The sequence below is a fragment of the Aspergillus stella-maris genome (assembly GCF_047715825.1).
Source record: "Aspergillus stella-maris strain CBS 113639 unplaced genomic scaffold BDV14scaffold_2, whole genome shotgun sequence".
Taxonomy (NCBI): domain Eukaryota; kingdom Fungi; phylum Ascomycota; class Eurotiomycetes; order Eurotiales; family Aspergillaceae; genus Aspergillus; species Aspergillus stella-maris.
Genome location: NW_027396796.1, coordinates 553,233 through 568,474, shown reverse-complemented (window position 1 = coordinate 568,474; position 15,242 = coordinate 553,233). Strand labels below are relative to the sequence as shown.

The following is a 15,242-nucleotide window of genomic DNA, read 5'->3' as shown; positions in this document are numbered from 1 at the left end:
CCCTTGCGAAAACTGCTCACGATGGTCAATCGAATGCATCTTCCCATCTCCAGTTCGCAGATGCCCACGACCGCGGACGAAACTAGATGCACGCCCCCGCGACGATCAGGCACTCCGCGATAGGATTCACATGCTTGAAGCGCAGGTCTCACAGTTGACTGAAACCGTCAGTGTCCAAGCTGATAGGTTACGGAGTCACGGCACCCTGAGGCAATCGATATTCCCATTGAGCCACACTTGGTCACACTCCACCGCGTCGTTACACCCGTCAATGGCGCTAGGACAGACGTACTGGCAAATATTCCTGGAGAAGATTGATCCGCTAATCAAGGTTGTGCACCCACCTAGCGCATCGCGAATTCTCCGAGGTGGCTTGGATAATCCAACGTCATTGAGTGAAGGGGATGCTGCCTTGCTGCAGGTAATCTACCTTGCTAGTGTTTCCGCCATGGACGCAACGGACGTACAAAACAGCCTCCAAATGTCCAAGGATACAGCTCTTTCTACCTATCGTATGGCCGCTGAGCAGGCTCTTGCTCGCGCAGGCTTTGTAACCACTAAAGACTGGACAACATTACAAGCTCTTATCCTGTTTATCGCAATCAGCCGGCTTCTGAACAATCATCAATCTGCATGGAACTTGGCTGGTCTGGCAGAACGACTCGACCTGTCAATGGAAGAAGACAGCTCGCGGTTCGGCAGCGAAATGCGGCGCCGTGTCCGGTGGCAGCTGTGGTATCTAAACCGGCGCATACGAGATGGTCAAGGCCAGGGACCCAACCCATTCGACCAATCAAGCACGCCTGGTGTGAGTGTTAAACCACCTCTCAATTGCCACGATTCAGATCTGTGCACAGACATGGCGGCCCCGCCCTCCAGCCACAGTGGATGGACTGCGATGAGCTTTTGTCTTCTACGATATGATCTTGCAACTGCTGAGCAAATAGTTGAGAGTGACAGTCCATGGCTCCTCAAGACAAAAGCGGTCCAAGAGTGCCAGCAGAAGATCCAACACAGATATCTGACATACTGTGACGGCGCCAAACCTATTCATTGGCTGGCTTCCCACATTGCCTATGTGATGATCACAGAAATGCGGATGAAGCTTTATAGTCCTCAGTTTGCACATATAGACTCTCCTGTGTCTTTAGGTTTTGCTATCAGGGATCAACTGTTCGATGCCGCCGTGGACATCCTAGACACCCGGAAACGCCTGGAAGACGAGACTGCCGCTCGGCAATGGGAGTGGACTCTAAGTGGCTATCTTCAATATGTGCCGCTAACGTTCCTGCTGAATGAGCTTTGTTGGCGCCAAAGCGACCCGCGCGTGGAAGCCGCTTGGGAAGTCGCTGAAAAGGCATTCCAGCGTTGGTCTGAAAATGCGAAGAAGTCCAAACCTGGTACCATGCTGAACGAACTCATGTCCAATGCACAGATTGCAAGGCGGGAGGCCGCCGAGTTGCAGTATATGGCAGACTCTTATCTACTTCAGGACCAGAGTGTTTTTGATGAATTTTTGGTGGATTCTGTTGTCAATGCGGATACTATGCCGTTGGATGGGTTCCAATTAGGGTTACCGACTGAGTGGGCTTCTAACAGCCACATTTGAGCACCAGACAACTGCACGGATTGAGAGGAGCTAGGGTTCCTGGATATACTCTTAAGCGCAAATACATAATTCTTGATCTGTCTATTAGTTAAGTGGCTCTTGCGTCCTGACCTTCCTAAGAAGCATCAACGTGCCGCATCACTGAGCACAGTAACACTACCAATCAAGCTCACCCACAGAACAGAAGCCACAGGATGCTATGGAGCTATAGACCAAAGTACAGCGCCTGACTGGCGGTCTGCAGAGATGTGGAGACCAGCGACCGTTTCTTGAGCTCCATCAGTGACTTGTAGCTTGTTAGCGCAACCACAACCGCAGCTCAAGCAAGGCGGCAGGCGGGATCTTGCCCCGTTCAACCTCTCTCGCCCGATCAATTAACCGCCTCGCTGAAAAGCAAAGCACGACGACAAGCCCAATATAGCCCAGGCAATGGCGGTCGAAGAATCAGAAATCGAGATGCCTATATCCAGTGACGTGTCGGGCCCCAGCGTCGGAGCTATGGTGCTAAATAGCGCGTAGACAATAGGACCAGCCTCCTCTAGCAGCTCTGCAATGACGTCTGGACAACCTCAAGGCAGCAAGGTGCTGCCCAACGAGAGACAAGCACATAAAACAGCAATTGACTTTGCGACTCATGTCTTTAGGAACCCGAAATAGCGCCGATACAATTCAGCCAGTGAAGTGCCTCGGCCGGCCGATGATCAACGGGGTCGGTGGCTGAACTGCGATCGTGAGGCGAGAGTGCCTGAACTGCTTGCAACATGGTCTGGTCGCATCTCACCAGAACTCAGCCAGTCAATCAGTCAATCAGTCAAAGGAAGCATTTGCTGTTAGCGCTGGGCAAAGCGACAATATAATTGAACAGAGGTCATCAACTAACCCTGTTGGCTGGTCTGGCACCCGATCTGAGCACGGGCAGAGTCGCTGATCGCTGGTTTCCCCGGCAGCGTACGCACTAACTGGCTGGCCTGCACCAGTACACTTTCAGCCTCTGTATACCGCCAGAAGAGACGTAGGTCTCCAAATAATGACCAGACCCGAGGGTTACATACTGCGACTCTGACTGAACTGACTGCGACTGCTGTTTTCTTTTCTTTTGGTGTTCTCCTGGTTTGTTTGTCTGGTGATTCTTTCAGCTGACGGGCTTGCGGCAGTCACTGGACCCTCCTTCACATTCCCAGCAAAGAGTCTCGCCCGCTCCCGTCGCTCTGATCTCTTGCCTGCTTCAGCTCCCTGCCTCCGATCTGGTCCTGTTTGCCCCCCTCTCTTCGCTTCTTGTTTTCCCTTCTCTATCTTCGTCGCCCCAGGTTATCCTCCGGGTTATCTGATCTTCAGTGCGGCTTGTTCAGGGTATGCCGTGAAACAGTGAGTTTATCTTCCCCAGTAAACAAACATCTCTACGCAAATGACGTCGCCGGGAACCGCCGCAATCTCCGTCAACAACAACGAGCAAGCGGCAACAATTGGCACACGACTACTCATTATGCACTCTATGCTATCATTCGTCTATTGCGATCGATAATGCTAACTACTGTCGTCCCTCTCAGTCCAATGCCGCCGTCTGCAAATTCACACTCTCCCGCCAACCGCGGGGGAAGCGCCAAACCAACCACGATAAGATCAAAGCCTCTCGATATCGGAAAGCCCTTGGGTCTGTACGACACCAACTCTGTGCGAGCGAAGGTCCGTAAATGGCAACAGCAGGGAGGCGGAGTGGTCACCGCCGACGAGGTCTATTACGAAGACGATACAGAGAATACTTCAGCGACAGAGTCGAAACCGAAATCCGCGACCGTCACAGCAAGAAAGCGAAGCAAAAGCACGCCACGGAAGCGGCTAGTCAGCGATGAGCATTGGAAGGCCAACCGGATGCCCAAGCAGGTGGCCGGTGCCAAAAACAAGCTCCCTGCACCGAGACGGATCGCGGAGTACACAACGAACGAGCCCGTCCGGTCCCCGCGATCAGCGAAAGGCGATGATAAGGATAAAGAGCCAAGTCTACTGTCTCCGCCGCGGAAACATCGGGAGGGCGACAAGGGCAAGGAAACGCCGCTGGCAATGAGAGGGCGGCGCAAGACGCACACCTCCAGCGATATCGATTCGATCATTGAGAAACTTGAGAAAGACCATTCTTCGCACAGGAGAGCCAAGTCTTCCACACGACCTTCGACAGCGGATGATCCTTGCAATAGCACCCTGTCTGAGCCCGCGCACAGTCCCAAAAAGAAAGAGCCAGCTACGGACTATGACACTGACTGGGCGGCTAGCGAGGCCGATTTCTCAGAGTTGTCGCGGCGGCGTGCACGCGGTGCACCTCATGCTTCGAAGAGCCGAACTCCCCCCAAGATACCCAAGGGCGGGATCTTCGGGCAGATAGTGGACGAGTCGCGAAAGATGTTTAGTAAACCAGAGCAGCAGAAGCCAGAGCCGTCGCGGCAACCGGGTCCGCCCAAGGGCTCAAAAATTGAAGCCTGGCTTTCCAATACCCCCGACCCATTTGTGGAGGAGGACAAGGACTCTGAGGTCGAAATCCCCGCGCCTCTGAAGACAAGAAGGAACAGGAAGAAGATTGAGATTGTGGATGAACCAAGCGAGAATCCAAGTCGAATTTCCAGTCCTGAGCCTCCCGCAGATAGTGAACTCTCCCAGAAGACGCCCAGGCGGCGCGCGAAGAGTGGAGAGACCACGTCTAGCAGTGAACGACCGAAGTCGCGCGGGAAGAGAGTCGGCTCCAAAGAGTCGCCTAGAGACTCATCGCCTTCTCCCGGAGGGAGAAAATCCAAAGACAAGAAAAGTCGGTCCTCCTCAGGCGCCAGTAATAAGAGCAGCCGCAAGCACGATGAGAAAGAAGAGATCTCTGAGCTTGGTACCTCCGTCTTATCTGGGGAATCTGAAGTCTCTGGTAAAAACGCTCCTGTGCCATTGGGTAGGACACGACCTTTCCCTAGCACAGGTAGCCACCGCTTGTCAACCATTGCATCTGTTGAATCGATGAGTACACGAGAGCCCGACGGTTCTAAAAAGAAAAGGGTCTCTTCTCAAAATACGTACGCGAGCGAGGAAAGAGACAAGGTGGACCCTGAATCACTCGATCGGGTTGCATCGCAAATGAAGAAGCTCACTACGCATGACGACTTGATATCTGTGCTCTCCACATCAACCACGAGGAGCAGAAGCCTACGTTCTGCGCGAAGCCTCCGCAGCAAGAACCGGAACCCGACGGTCGCCGATATCTTGCAAGAACTATCACTAGATGAAGCCAAATACATGCGCGAGCTCAGAACTCTCGTGGGAGGTGTCATTCCAGTGCTTCTGACTTGTGTTTTATCTCGCTCGGATTCCGCCATTGCAGCTGGTCTGTTCCGTCCTTCGGCGGATCCCAAGGATGAACTCACTTTTACAAAGCCTATTGTGAACATGGGAGTTGCTATTGAGCGGCTGAAATTGCTTCACAAGCGAATCCCACTCGAAGGAGCTGATGGCTTGATTCAGTGGGCACATGGCGCGCAGAAGGTCTACCGCGAATATCTCAAGGCTTGGAGACTAGGATTCAAAGACGTGGTTGTCAATCTGGCTCCGTTGGAGGAGGGCGAGGAGACCAAGGACGCTGACACCAAGAGTCTTGATGATGGAATGTCCCGGGATGAGAATGGTGATGTCGTGGACGGAGACGGACAGAAGGTCGATGTCGCCTTTTTGTTGAAGCGCCCACTGGTACGCTTGAAGTACCTCGCAAAGACTTTCAAGGGCATCAACATGCTCGAGCCATCCGCCAAGGCCGAAGAAGTTGCTAAAAGCTATCAAGACTTGGTAGCAGAGGCCCGTCGCCGTGCTCGAGAAGAGCGGGCAAGACTTGAGGACGAGTCGGCTGCCGCTATCGACTCAAGTCGCGCCCGTGACCCTGAAACCTTGGGTGCTCTGGCGGGTGTCAGCGTGGACAAGACTCGCAGAGTCCGAGCTCGCGACTTCTTCAACCTGACGTTATTCCACTCCAGTGGTCAGGTCATTGATTGCCGTGCGGAGATTCTATTCCGTGACAATACCTCTGAGCACGGACCTGGAGGAGACTTGCTCATTTGTGAAGTTGACCAGTCAGACCGCTGGCTACTTTTCCCTCCAATTGACATCGGATGCGTTTCTGCTCGCTATGGCGACAAGAAAACCGACATTGTTGTCATGATCCGAAGCCCACCGAACAGGGAAAGGCGCTTCCAGGAACTCCTATCGCTCCAGATCGACGAAGAAGACGTAGGGATGGAATGGATCCAAATGCTGGGCAGGACCCCAGTACCACCAGCCATCTCTCGGTCTCAGAGCTTCATTGAGAGCGCCAAGCAAAGACAACGTGCACAAACAATATCCGGTCCCAACGATGTGTCGTTGGCTCAACGGACTCCACCAAGCCCAACTAATGTCGCTATCCCCATTGGGGAGAAACCAACATCTTCCCGTGCATCGCGCCGTTCCTGGACTGCTAAGGGGTGGTCAGATCCCAGCTCCATTGATTCATTGGCGGCCACCGAGTCGCAAGTTTCTTCGCGGACGGATATTACTCGCGAGTCAGACTATGGCGCTGCAGAAGCGGAAACATCCAAGCCTTCGTCTCAGAACCAATCAATCCTTCACTCCAGAGATCCGCGAAAGCTCGTCATTGGCGAAGACAAGTCTCCTCAGGGTCTCAAACGGTCCGGCGCGAAGCGGATTTCTAAATATGGGGAGCTCGGTCCTCAAAGCCCTCTCTCACCGACCGGTGGTGAGGCAACTCCCACGACTCCTACTCGTGATCATGACGAGACCCAACGCACTGGACAGAGCACAAACTTCTATGCTCAGTATAAGAACAGCCCGAAGACCCCTACAACGGCTGAACCAGAGGAGAGCCCGCGGGTGTCATCTGTTCCTTCCGCTCATCTGCCTTCTATTCCTAAACTTCGTCAAGGCAGCAGTACTTCATACATCCCAGATGATGAGCCGGAAGAGGAATACAATCTAGAATCTCTACCCGAGACTCCGACCAAGAGGAAATCTCACTCTCGCTCCGGGTCCGAGTCTGACGCGTCATATGGGGATGAACCTCCACCGCCTCCTCCCCATTCGCGCTCGCCAAGTTCCACCGGCTCTGGTCTGACTAGCACCCCAGTCCTGAGTCCAACCGGTCGTGTTAGGCGGCGCGGTTCATCACCATTGAAACACGAGTATGAACCCTCGACCGCCTCAGACTCTTACTCCGACGATTCCGAAACCTCTACCGTCCGCCGTTATGACATGTACTCTGATTCGGACACCATAACAGACAGCTCGGACGACGATTCAGAGGACGAAATTCCTGCCCGAGCACGATCGAGGCTTGCCCGCAGCAAGCCTGAAGACCAGATCTCCGAACTCTCGGCTTCGACAAGCACCCTGTCGTTGTCGAACTTGGTTAACCGCGCCGGTTACCGATCCGTCCCGTCTCAACCTAGCAAGTCTTCCTCCGCCATCGCCACGGTGTTTGCTTGGTCGGACAAGGGCTCCTGGGAAAACATCTTCCCAGATGAGTGCAAGATCATCATCAGCCCGGGGCTTGTCGAGGCCTATGAAATTAAGGATGACCCACTTGCAACCGGCGAAGACTCCTTCAAGACCATGCGTCCGATCGTTGCACTTGAGTTGACACCGCTGGTTCCCATCCGCCGTGGAACAGCTATCGACATTAGCATTCGCTCGCCTCCTACCCCACGATCCAAGGTGACATGGAGTAACAACATTATGTTCCGCTCCCGGAACGCAGAGGAATGCGAAGTTCTGTACGGCCTTATCAACCAAGCTCGCACCAACAACCCCACATACATCGCACTCCAAAACGCTCGTGGACCCTTGGATGATCTCCCCGCACCGATCGAGCGCGCCGGTAAGAGTTCTTCCGGCTTCTTCGGCTGGCCCCGCCGCAGGAAGAGCTACCGTGCCTCTGCCTCTCCCCGCTCGCTGGCCGACCACTCCGAGAGCAGTGTTGGCACAATGAGCAGCGCCTTCTCGGCCCTCAAGCGATTCGGCGGTAAGAGCAGCATGTTCAGCATCTCCCGCTCTTCAGTTTCATCACGCCGCCAGAAGGATGCCGAAAGCGGAAGCCTATTCTCCAGCTCTGCTGCCTCTGGTGCTGGGTCCAATGGCGGTGGCATCAGCCGTATCGCAGCCGCTATCAAGGGCGTTGATGGCATCGGTCTCTCAAACGCCAAGATCCGCCTCTACGCCCGCGAGACCCAGTCCAAGTGGCGCGACATGGGTGCCGCTCGACTCACAATCATGCCTGCGCCTTCCCCAGCATCATCGATTCCTGAGCCCCGCCGCCCAGACACAGCAGGTACCGGGGCCGAAGACAGCACAGACAACATCAGCCCGCCGTCTTCTGGCGCTGCCACTCCTCGCATCGTGGAGCAGCGCAACGAGAAGCGCATTATCATCCGCGGCAAGACACGCGGCGAGGTTCTCCTTGACGTTTGCCTGGATGAGAGCTGCTTTGAGCGCGTCGCACGAACAGGTATCGCTGTTTCAGTGCGCGAGGAGAATGAAGACGGCCCTGCTGTTGCTCAGAAGGGTGGTGTTACGAGCGGTAACACCCGGGTTTACATGATCCAGATGAAGGGTGAAGCCGAGGCGGCTTATACTTTTGGGCTTGTTGGGAAGCTGAAGTACTAAGCGCCCAGCACTCCCCATTTCTCAACCTGAATGTTGATGTGATGTTGTGGAGTGAGTGACTGTACGCATGCTTTGCACGATCTCTCTCTCTCTCTCTCTCTCTCTCTCTCTCTCTCTCTTTCTATCTCTCATGTTGATTGACCACTCGTAATCGTGTTGTACTTGAGCATTTGCATCGCATTTTGGCGGATATCTCACTGTTTCATCATCAACTTTTTTACACATTTTTATACATCTACCACCCATACCCATATCCATGCTCATCTGTTTCATTCTTCGATCTTGTTCAAATCTATACCACCTTATCAGCCGAGACAGACAGACCTATCCTAGTCATTACCTAACCTAGATTAGATACTTACTTTGTTTGAATTGTACATGAACTTCACCTCTCATATCATAAGTCTTTCTCGATATTCCCTGTAGCCACACCTATGATTATCTCTTAACTTCTCAATACCAGGTATGATCCGAATACAGTAGTCGAACACTATGTAAGTAAGGAGAATTTCCACTGACGCCATCAAGAAGGCGCGATGGCTGCTCCTTCCTATTCCAATTAGGAAAGAACGACGCCAGTGTCAGCAGTTGCTCCTTCCTTAGTACCTCCCGGTCTTCACAAGGAAGGAGCAACTGGTGCTGGATGGTCGTTCCTTCCTAGGTATATAAGAAACATGGTCAGCACCAGCAGGAAGGATCGATAGGGGAAGTTGCTTCTTCCCCGTCTCTACTTAGAGACAATCAAAATGGTCTGACGCGAGCGCCTTCCTCAGAACTCATGATTCCTCGCGAGTCCTTCCCTATATCCAAATCAGCTGTCACCAAAGGAAAGTGCGATGGAGGTCTGTTCCTTCCTACTCTGATCAGGAAGGAACGGCGCAGTCGCGCCTTTCTCATAGCTTATGGTCTCTCAAGAGGAAGGAGCGACTGGCGCCGACGGTCGTTCCTTCCTTATGTGAGGAATATCTGCCAGCACCGGTGGAAGGTGCGATGGGGTCCCGTTCCTTCCTATCTTGATTGAAAAGGCACGCAGCAGGCCGCGCCTTCCTGATATCTTCAATTGTATGTCTCTGTGTGGGGGAAGAGCGGACGGCCGTTCCTTTCCTGAGTGCATTTTGTGGCATTCTCGGCGATGGAGGGTGCGATGGACGTTGGCTCTATTCGTTCCTTCTTGTTCTGATGGACGGATCTATTTGGCTGTACTGTGTTCTGGTTCCGTCGATGATTTATTATTTAAAAATATATTGATACGAGGGAACTAGCACTTGTGGTACTTCCAGTTGCTGTTTGGGGTTTGGGGCGTGGTTGGCTTACCTTGGGTACTCGGTGGTTTAATGCATGAATATATGGTTATATAGTTATATATACGTTAGGCCTGACGACAAACGATACCCGGTCCACCACACTCAGTAAGAGCAGACAGCATAGGACTCAGTAATATGCTTTGTAAGAAAGGCATATGCACGAACTCGGCTCTCGAGAGATGAGAGTCCGTTTCATGTTACTGAATCGAGCACCCAAGGTTACTCGTATGGAGTGCTACATCGAGCATCAGAGTACGAACCGTGGCAAGCTCAACCCCTGACTGCTTGATCCGTTGCTTATAAACAAGAAGAAGGACAAAGGACTCCCTGTATTGCTAGTACGGAGCACTGCTGAAGCAGGTATACATCAAAGTAGATAAACCGTATAAAGTGAGGAGCACGTGAGCAACAAATATGGAAGCAGGGCACGCGACACCCAACGGATTGGCCGGAGCCTTTCAAGCCCAATTGGCCACAGCGCAATGCCCTTCATGATGATGAGACCTTGAGACATTGTCTAGTAGACTTTTCAGCAACGCCACATCGCCACGCTCGAATGCTCTAACTATCCCGAGGTAGACATCACCATTACCGAGTCAAGAGCGCCTGAATCCCGAAGTATTCGGCATGTGCAACAATCCCGGTGCTCGGAAAAACCGGTGCTGCACTATATTTGACGCAGCCTAGCAAAAAGCTAAGTGAAAAACCATGATAGTGCCCGCAAGCCGTTTGGACGTATGAGAAAGGCTCAACGGGTTGACGCTAGAATCGAGACTAGGAATTGAGTTTCGGAGTGCGACTTTTCCAAATAGCCTCCCCACAAACTATTCCAGTTTCTGATGCGAGGTTTGAAGTCTCAACCCGGAATTTGCCTTTAAAATGGTAAGGCTGACCGAGTTGAACGCTCAGACCTCATTCTAGTAAGGTTAAAATGTTATAGTATCGGTCGAGTAGCAGTTCAGAGTATCGACTCCGAGATAATCAACGCATCCTTGCATAATTTGCACGTGAGAAATGTCACTGGGCGAGCAAGGCGCCGAAGACTCGAAGCAGTAGTCCATGAAATACGCTCGGATGTGTTCGCCGCCAAACCTACCCTCGGGGCCCGTGGGGCACTGTGCACCGATCGGCTCGAGGACTCGGCCGAAGATTTTTAAGGATAGGGTAAAATGCCGCTTGCCCGAAACCTTGAGCGCGCTGGAGAGGCGAGAGCCTAGTCTTTGCAAAGTCACCTTAATCAGGCAGCACGCGACATTCGGTGAGACTGCAACCAAATTTGCGAAGGCAACTATTTGGTGTAAACCGTGGGCAGGTTGATGAATTTCGGGCTAGAACCAATGGAAGCAGGCAGATCCCTCCCGCATATGGTCCAGGGCAGGTGGGGGATTAGAAAAACGTGGACCATGCAATAGAATTTGTAGCTAGAGCACAATAGTTCCGCGGCTGGACCTTGTCGTGGATGACTCCGTAGTGAAAGTATAACTGTAACTGTAGTGTGAACCCAAATTGTGATCCTGAACTCCATATTGTAGTGGGTATGCCTTCAGGCCTGCGAAGTTGGTCGGTGGTTGGTGGCTGGAATTAGACAGAGGGGACCAGTTCGATGCCCAAGGTGTTGTCGATCTGCTCCGTGCTCTGTGCTCGGTGGGATGCGATATGGGAGGGAGGAGGTCGGCGCCAGCCGCCCATATATTTGCTTCTGCTCGGTGCGCGCGACGCCAGGATCTTACGATCTTATCAGTATATTATTGCTTATTGCTGCTGGGCTGAGCGGCAGCGGAAACAAGGTTCGTTGGAGGAACTGCCGATCAAGATTTAGAAACGTAGAAGAAACGTTGAAGGAAGAAAATAGAATAAAGTTCGACCGGTGGTGGCAGTCTTGGACATCCGGTGGATGGCAGAGACGCTCGTCTCGCTGGCGGCTAGTCCCCACAGCTGCTAGATGAGGTCACCTTGCAGCTTACGATGAGAAATAATTCTTCTGTCGCTTAATGTTCGGAAGATCGTGTCCCCGCTATTTGGAATTGGGTCATAGATGATGCATCTGCGGCCTGCATGCATCGTAGCCATGATGCTGCAGGAACGGGTTTTGGTGAAGAAGACGGCTTCCTCGGCCTCCGGCATCCCACAGAAGAATAAAGTGACTTGCATCACGTGAGGATCGACATGGGAGTACAGATTTGGAAAGAGCATAGCAGTATAGATCCATGGTTGACGATGGAGATCAGAGAGGGTCACTGAGGCATTTTGCACTGTGGGAAGAGTGGATGCGGAATTCGGTATTCTTGACGTGGATTAACGGTTTCTATGGTATAGCGGGGTAATTGTGGTATCAGGCAGATCAGTGTACCTCCAACGCCAGTACTGTAGTCTATCCAACAGGCATATCTAGTCGTTATTACATAAGGAAAAGCACAGAGATGGTGCAGGCCATCCGAGAGAACAAAAGATAAGGTATATGAAGGAAACGAATAAAAAGCTTTTTTTGAGGCCTCGTCTAAGGCGAGGGTGAGTTGCGGTAGTCTGGCGGTCTTGTTTCCCGCTTGACCTCGATGGTCACATCTTGTCGAATCTGTAGAGCCCGCTCTGAGTCGTCGTCACTGGGATCACGAGTATCCGTCTGGTGCAGACTGATATCGGCGGTATCCTTTTGAGGCGTAACGACCACGCTTCGATCATAGTCTCGCATAGGGAAATCGTCTCCTGACCGAAGGTGACTCGGAGGTCCATAATGCTTGTATCCAGAAGGAGTGCTGTTCCAAGCACCTGATCGGTATCGGTTTGTACCCCGCTTGGACCCTCCAGTCCAACTCTTGAGGGCGGGGAATACATCACGCAGAAGCGACCAAATGAGCGGCAAATTGGTGACAAGAATGGCGACGGTCGTCTCGCGGAAGTACCAGTTCATGTAGACATATGAGATCAAAGAAGGCACTAGACAGTAGACCTTTGTGAGGATAGCGGCGACAATGACAAAGATTCCCATGCCGAAAATGACCAGAAGAATCAGCTTCTGCTTGAGAGGGACGCGGACTTGCATCAGAAGCGGAAGAGCAATCAAAAGCATGGCAATATCACCCGTGATGGCAATACATCCTTGGACGATTTCGTAGTACTGGAAAGTGGAGCATTGAGCTGCAATTTTATTAACTTCGTGAACAAAGGTAATATCAAAGAGGGCAATTACCATTGGGAGTGGGCACTGCCCAGTAGTTGTGCAATGGCCGGCAGATGAGGAACAATGACAATTCCACTGCGACAAACCCGAAAGCAATATAGATGGCGAGGTAGTTGACCCATTTTCTTTGAGGTAGTCCCTCTCTGTTCGAGAACACAGGTCAGATGTAAACCTCCAGGACAATGTATCAGGTGGTCATACGTTATACGGGAGTAGATGATCAGCATGCAAGCTTTCATCGCCCAGATAGCGAGAACGAAGGCATGCTCTGAGACAAAGACCCATTTGCTGCCCTTAACTCTCTCATCGTAGATTTCCGGTGTCAGGTTGTCAATGTCCTCTTGTGTCATCAGGTTTGACCCTCCGCCTGAAGCAACCTCATTAAGGGCGACGCATAGTATGGTGTACCAAACGACAGCGAAGACCATAACGTAGTCGTCCGATTGAAGGTTTCGAATGCCGAGTCGACGAATACGTGCTACACTATGGGACAGTCAGTATCTTACCAAGGGCAGGACAGGAATCATTATACTTACAATCGCAGCACGACACCGAGCATACCGACACCGTAGAGGGTCCATGTTTCTCGAGCAAAGCTCCGGCCAAAGTCGGCGCCTAGACTCGCCATTTTGTCGTGATGTAGCCTGACGACCCCAGATAACAAGGATCAGTCGGTGTAACAGAGAAACGCGAGGGGGAGGACCAGGGTATATAAGAAGGTCACTTGGCAGGAACGTACATGATGGGCAATATATCAGCGCATGCGAGCGGAGACCTAACAGATAGTCCTGGAGCGATCTACCCGGGACCTTGGTTGAGTCCCAATTTAGTTGATAGGCGACTCGCAGCAGCCACGAACAAAGCAATATGCAGTGATAGCGCTAAAAATTGAAGGGAGAAGCAAATATGAACTCACGAGGGGGAGTTGCAGCTGCAGGGTTCCCATGGCGGAAGCGCGCATCCCAGTCGGAGGATCCCCCAGGAACAGACTTTGGTACGGCCATACCATTTGGCTACGCACAAAGCCGCGAAGCCCCAGTGCCCGCAAAATCGCCGTCCATAATTTTGGTATCCAGCAAATGAGACACTGCGCACGGCCAGGCCTCGTTGGTGGTGCAACCAAAGACCAGGAGGACCACAGAAGGAGGTGGATAATTCGGATGACAGGACAGACGCAATTGGCGGCAAAGGCAGTGTCCAAGGAAAGACTGCCCCCACGATGGGATGGCGAGTTGAAGTTGCCAGTTGCCATCGGGAACGAACTGATCGCCGGTGGATGGTGGGGCTCGAGGACTTGACCCAAAGAGGAACAGCGCTGTCTAGCCCGTGATTAGCCAGATTCGCCCATCGAGCACTGGCCTAACAATTCTTGATCTCCCCCATCAGTCCCATCGTGGGCTAAACCTCCTTAAGCAAATGATCTCCTAGCTTCAGCTCTTCCTTCCATATGTCCGCCCTGCCTCCCATCTCTTTCAGCGATCTTCCCTGCCGAGAGTCATGTCAACATGTCATCGCCTTTTAGTTCATCCTCTTAGATACCTAACCTTGTGAGTTTGATTAATCTTTCGCAAGCTAGCGGAGTCTTAGTATCACACCACCGCGACGTCGATATTAAAGCTTCATCTAAGATGGCCCCCAACACCAGGCCCAGCCTTGAACCTGAATCTCGGTGTTTGCACGGTCGACCTGTCTTGTCTCGTGCCTGGACGCTAAGAGATCCACCATCACTGCCATCAAAGTGGGTCGCCAGCCATCGTGCACGATCCCCCGAAGCACAGCCAGCCCATTTAGGAAATAGGGCGAATTCATGCAGCAGCTTGCTTTTTGCGCCCCCATCCAGAATTCCAGATTCCAGATCTTAAGCGAGAACCATTTAGCTCTTAGCCCAAAGCCTTGGATTCAGGGCACGCCTTTGATTCGAAGGACAAGGTTCGAGAAGTGAGAGCTCGAATGGTTCGCGCGCCAATTCTTGAGTGCTCGGTCCAGGGTTGAACTGCCGATGCATCAGCTTTCGTCCTCGGTGCCTGGAACCGTACCTCCGAGAACAACAATCTCCGGCCCCTGTCAAAACCACTTTGAGGAGCTTGGCGGGCTGTCAATTCATGAGTCGGTCCGGATTCTAGTCTCTTGAGACTTGCCGTCTACGAAGCCATCAATCACCCGCTGAAACAATAGCAAAAGACTACTACACGAGAATACGTAGGACTACCCGTACTCTGTACGAGCATGGGGTGTTTGTTACGTGTCCGTCTCCATCTGCATAACCAAGGGGGGCGACTCCACGAGCGTCGATCCGGGCTGCATAGACCAAGCTGAAGCCACCGCATAAGTGGCATACTAAGTGCAATGGCAAGAATCGCCCATTTAACAGGGCCAATCATAGTTATAATCATGGAGATTTCAACCTCTGATTCTTTGAGACTATACCGAAACAATCACATTGTCCTGTGGCTGCTTGGTTGGCTATCTGAATCGT

General features: G+C 52.3%; 3 protein-coding genes across 3 annotated transcripts; 2 read left to right on the top strand and 1 right to left on the bottom strand.

Moving 5' to 3' along the window:
• Positions 1 to 605: 605 nt before the first annotated feature.
• BDV14DRAFT_163219 (fungal specific transcription factor domain-containing protein) lies at positions 606 to 1,691 on the top strand. Its single transcript, XM_073766993.1, has one exon. It carries the CDS (start codon positions 674 to 676, stop codon positions 1,607 to 1,609), a length of 936 nt encoding a protein of 311 aa, XP_073633376.1. The 5' UTR covers positions 606 to 673; the 3' UTR covers positions 1,610 to 1,691.
• A 1,439-nt stretch (positions 1,692 to 3,130) lies between these two features.
• BDV14DRAFT_195105 (uncharacterized protein) lies at positions 3,131 to 8,284 on the top strand (the record flags this gene model as incomplete). The annotated part of the gene is made up of 1 exon (XM_073772097.1): positions 3,131 to 8,284. One exon carries the CDS (start codon positions 3,131 to 3,133, stop codon positions 8,282 to 8,284), a length of 5,154 nt encoding a protein of 1,717 aa, XP_073633375.1.
• A 3,358-nt stretch (positions 8,285 to 11,642) lies between these two features.
• On the bottom strand, positions 11,643 to 13,493 carry BDV14DRAFT_43216 (uncharacterized protein). The gene is made up of 4 exons (XM_073776764.1): positions 13,303 to 13,493; positions 12,968 to 13,249; positions 12,776 to 12,909; positions 11,643 to 12,723 (listed from the first exon to the last, which is right to left on the bottom strand). The coding sequence occupies exons 1-4, from the start codon at positions 13,392 to 13,394 to the stop codon at positions 12,086 to 12,088; spliced, it is 1,146 nt and encodes a 381-aa protein (XP_073633374.1). The 5' UTR covers positions 13,395 to 13,493; the 3' UTR covers positions 11,643 to 12,085.
• Between the last annotated feature and the right edge of the window lie 1,749 nt (positions 13,494 to 15,242).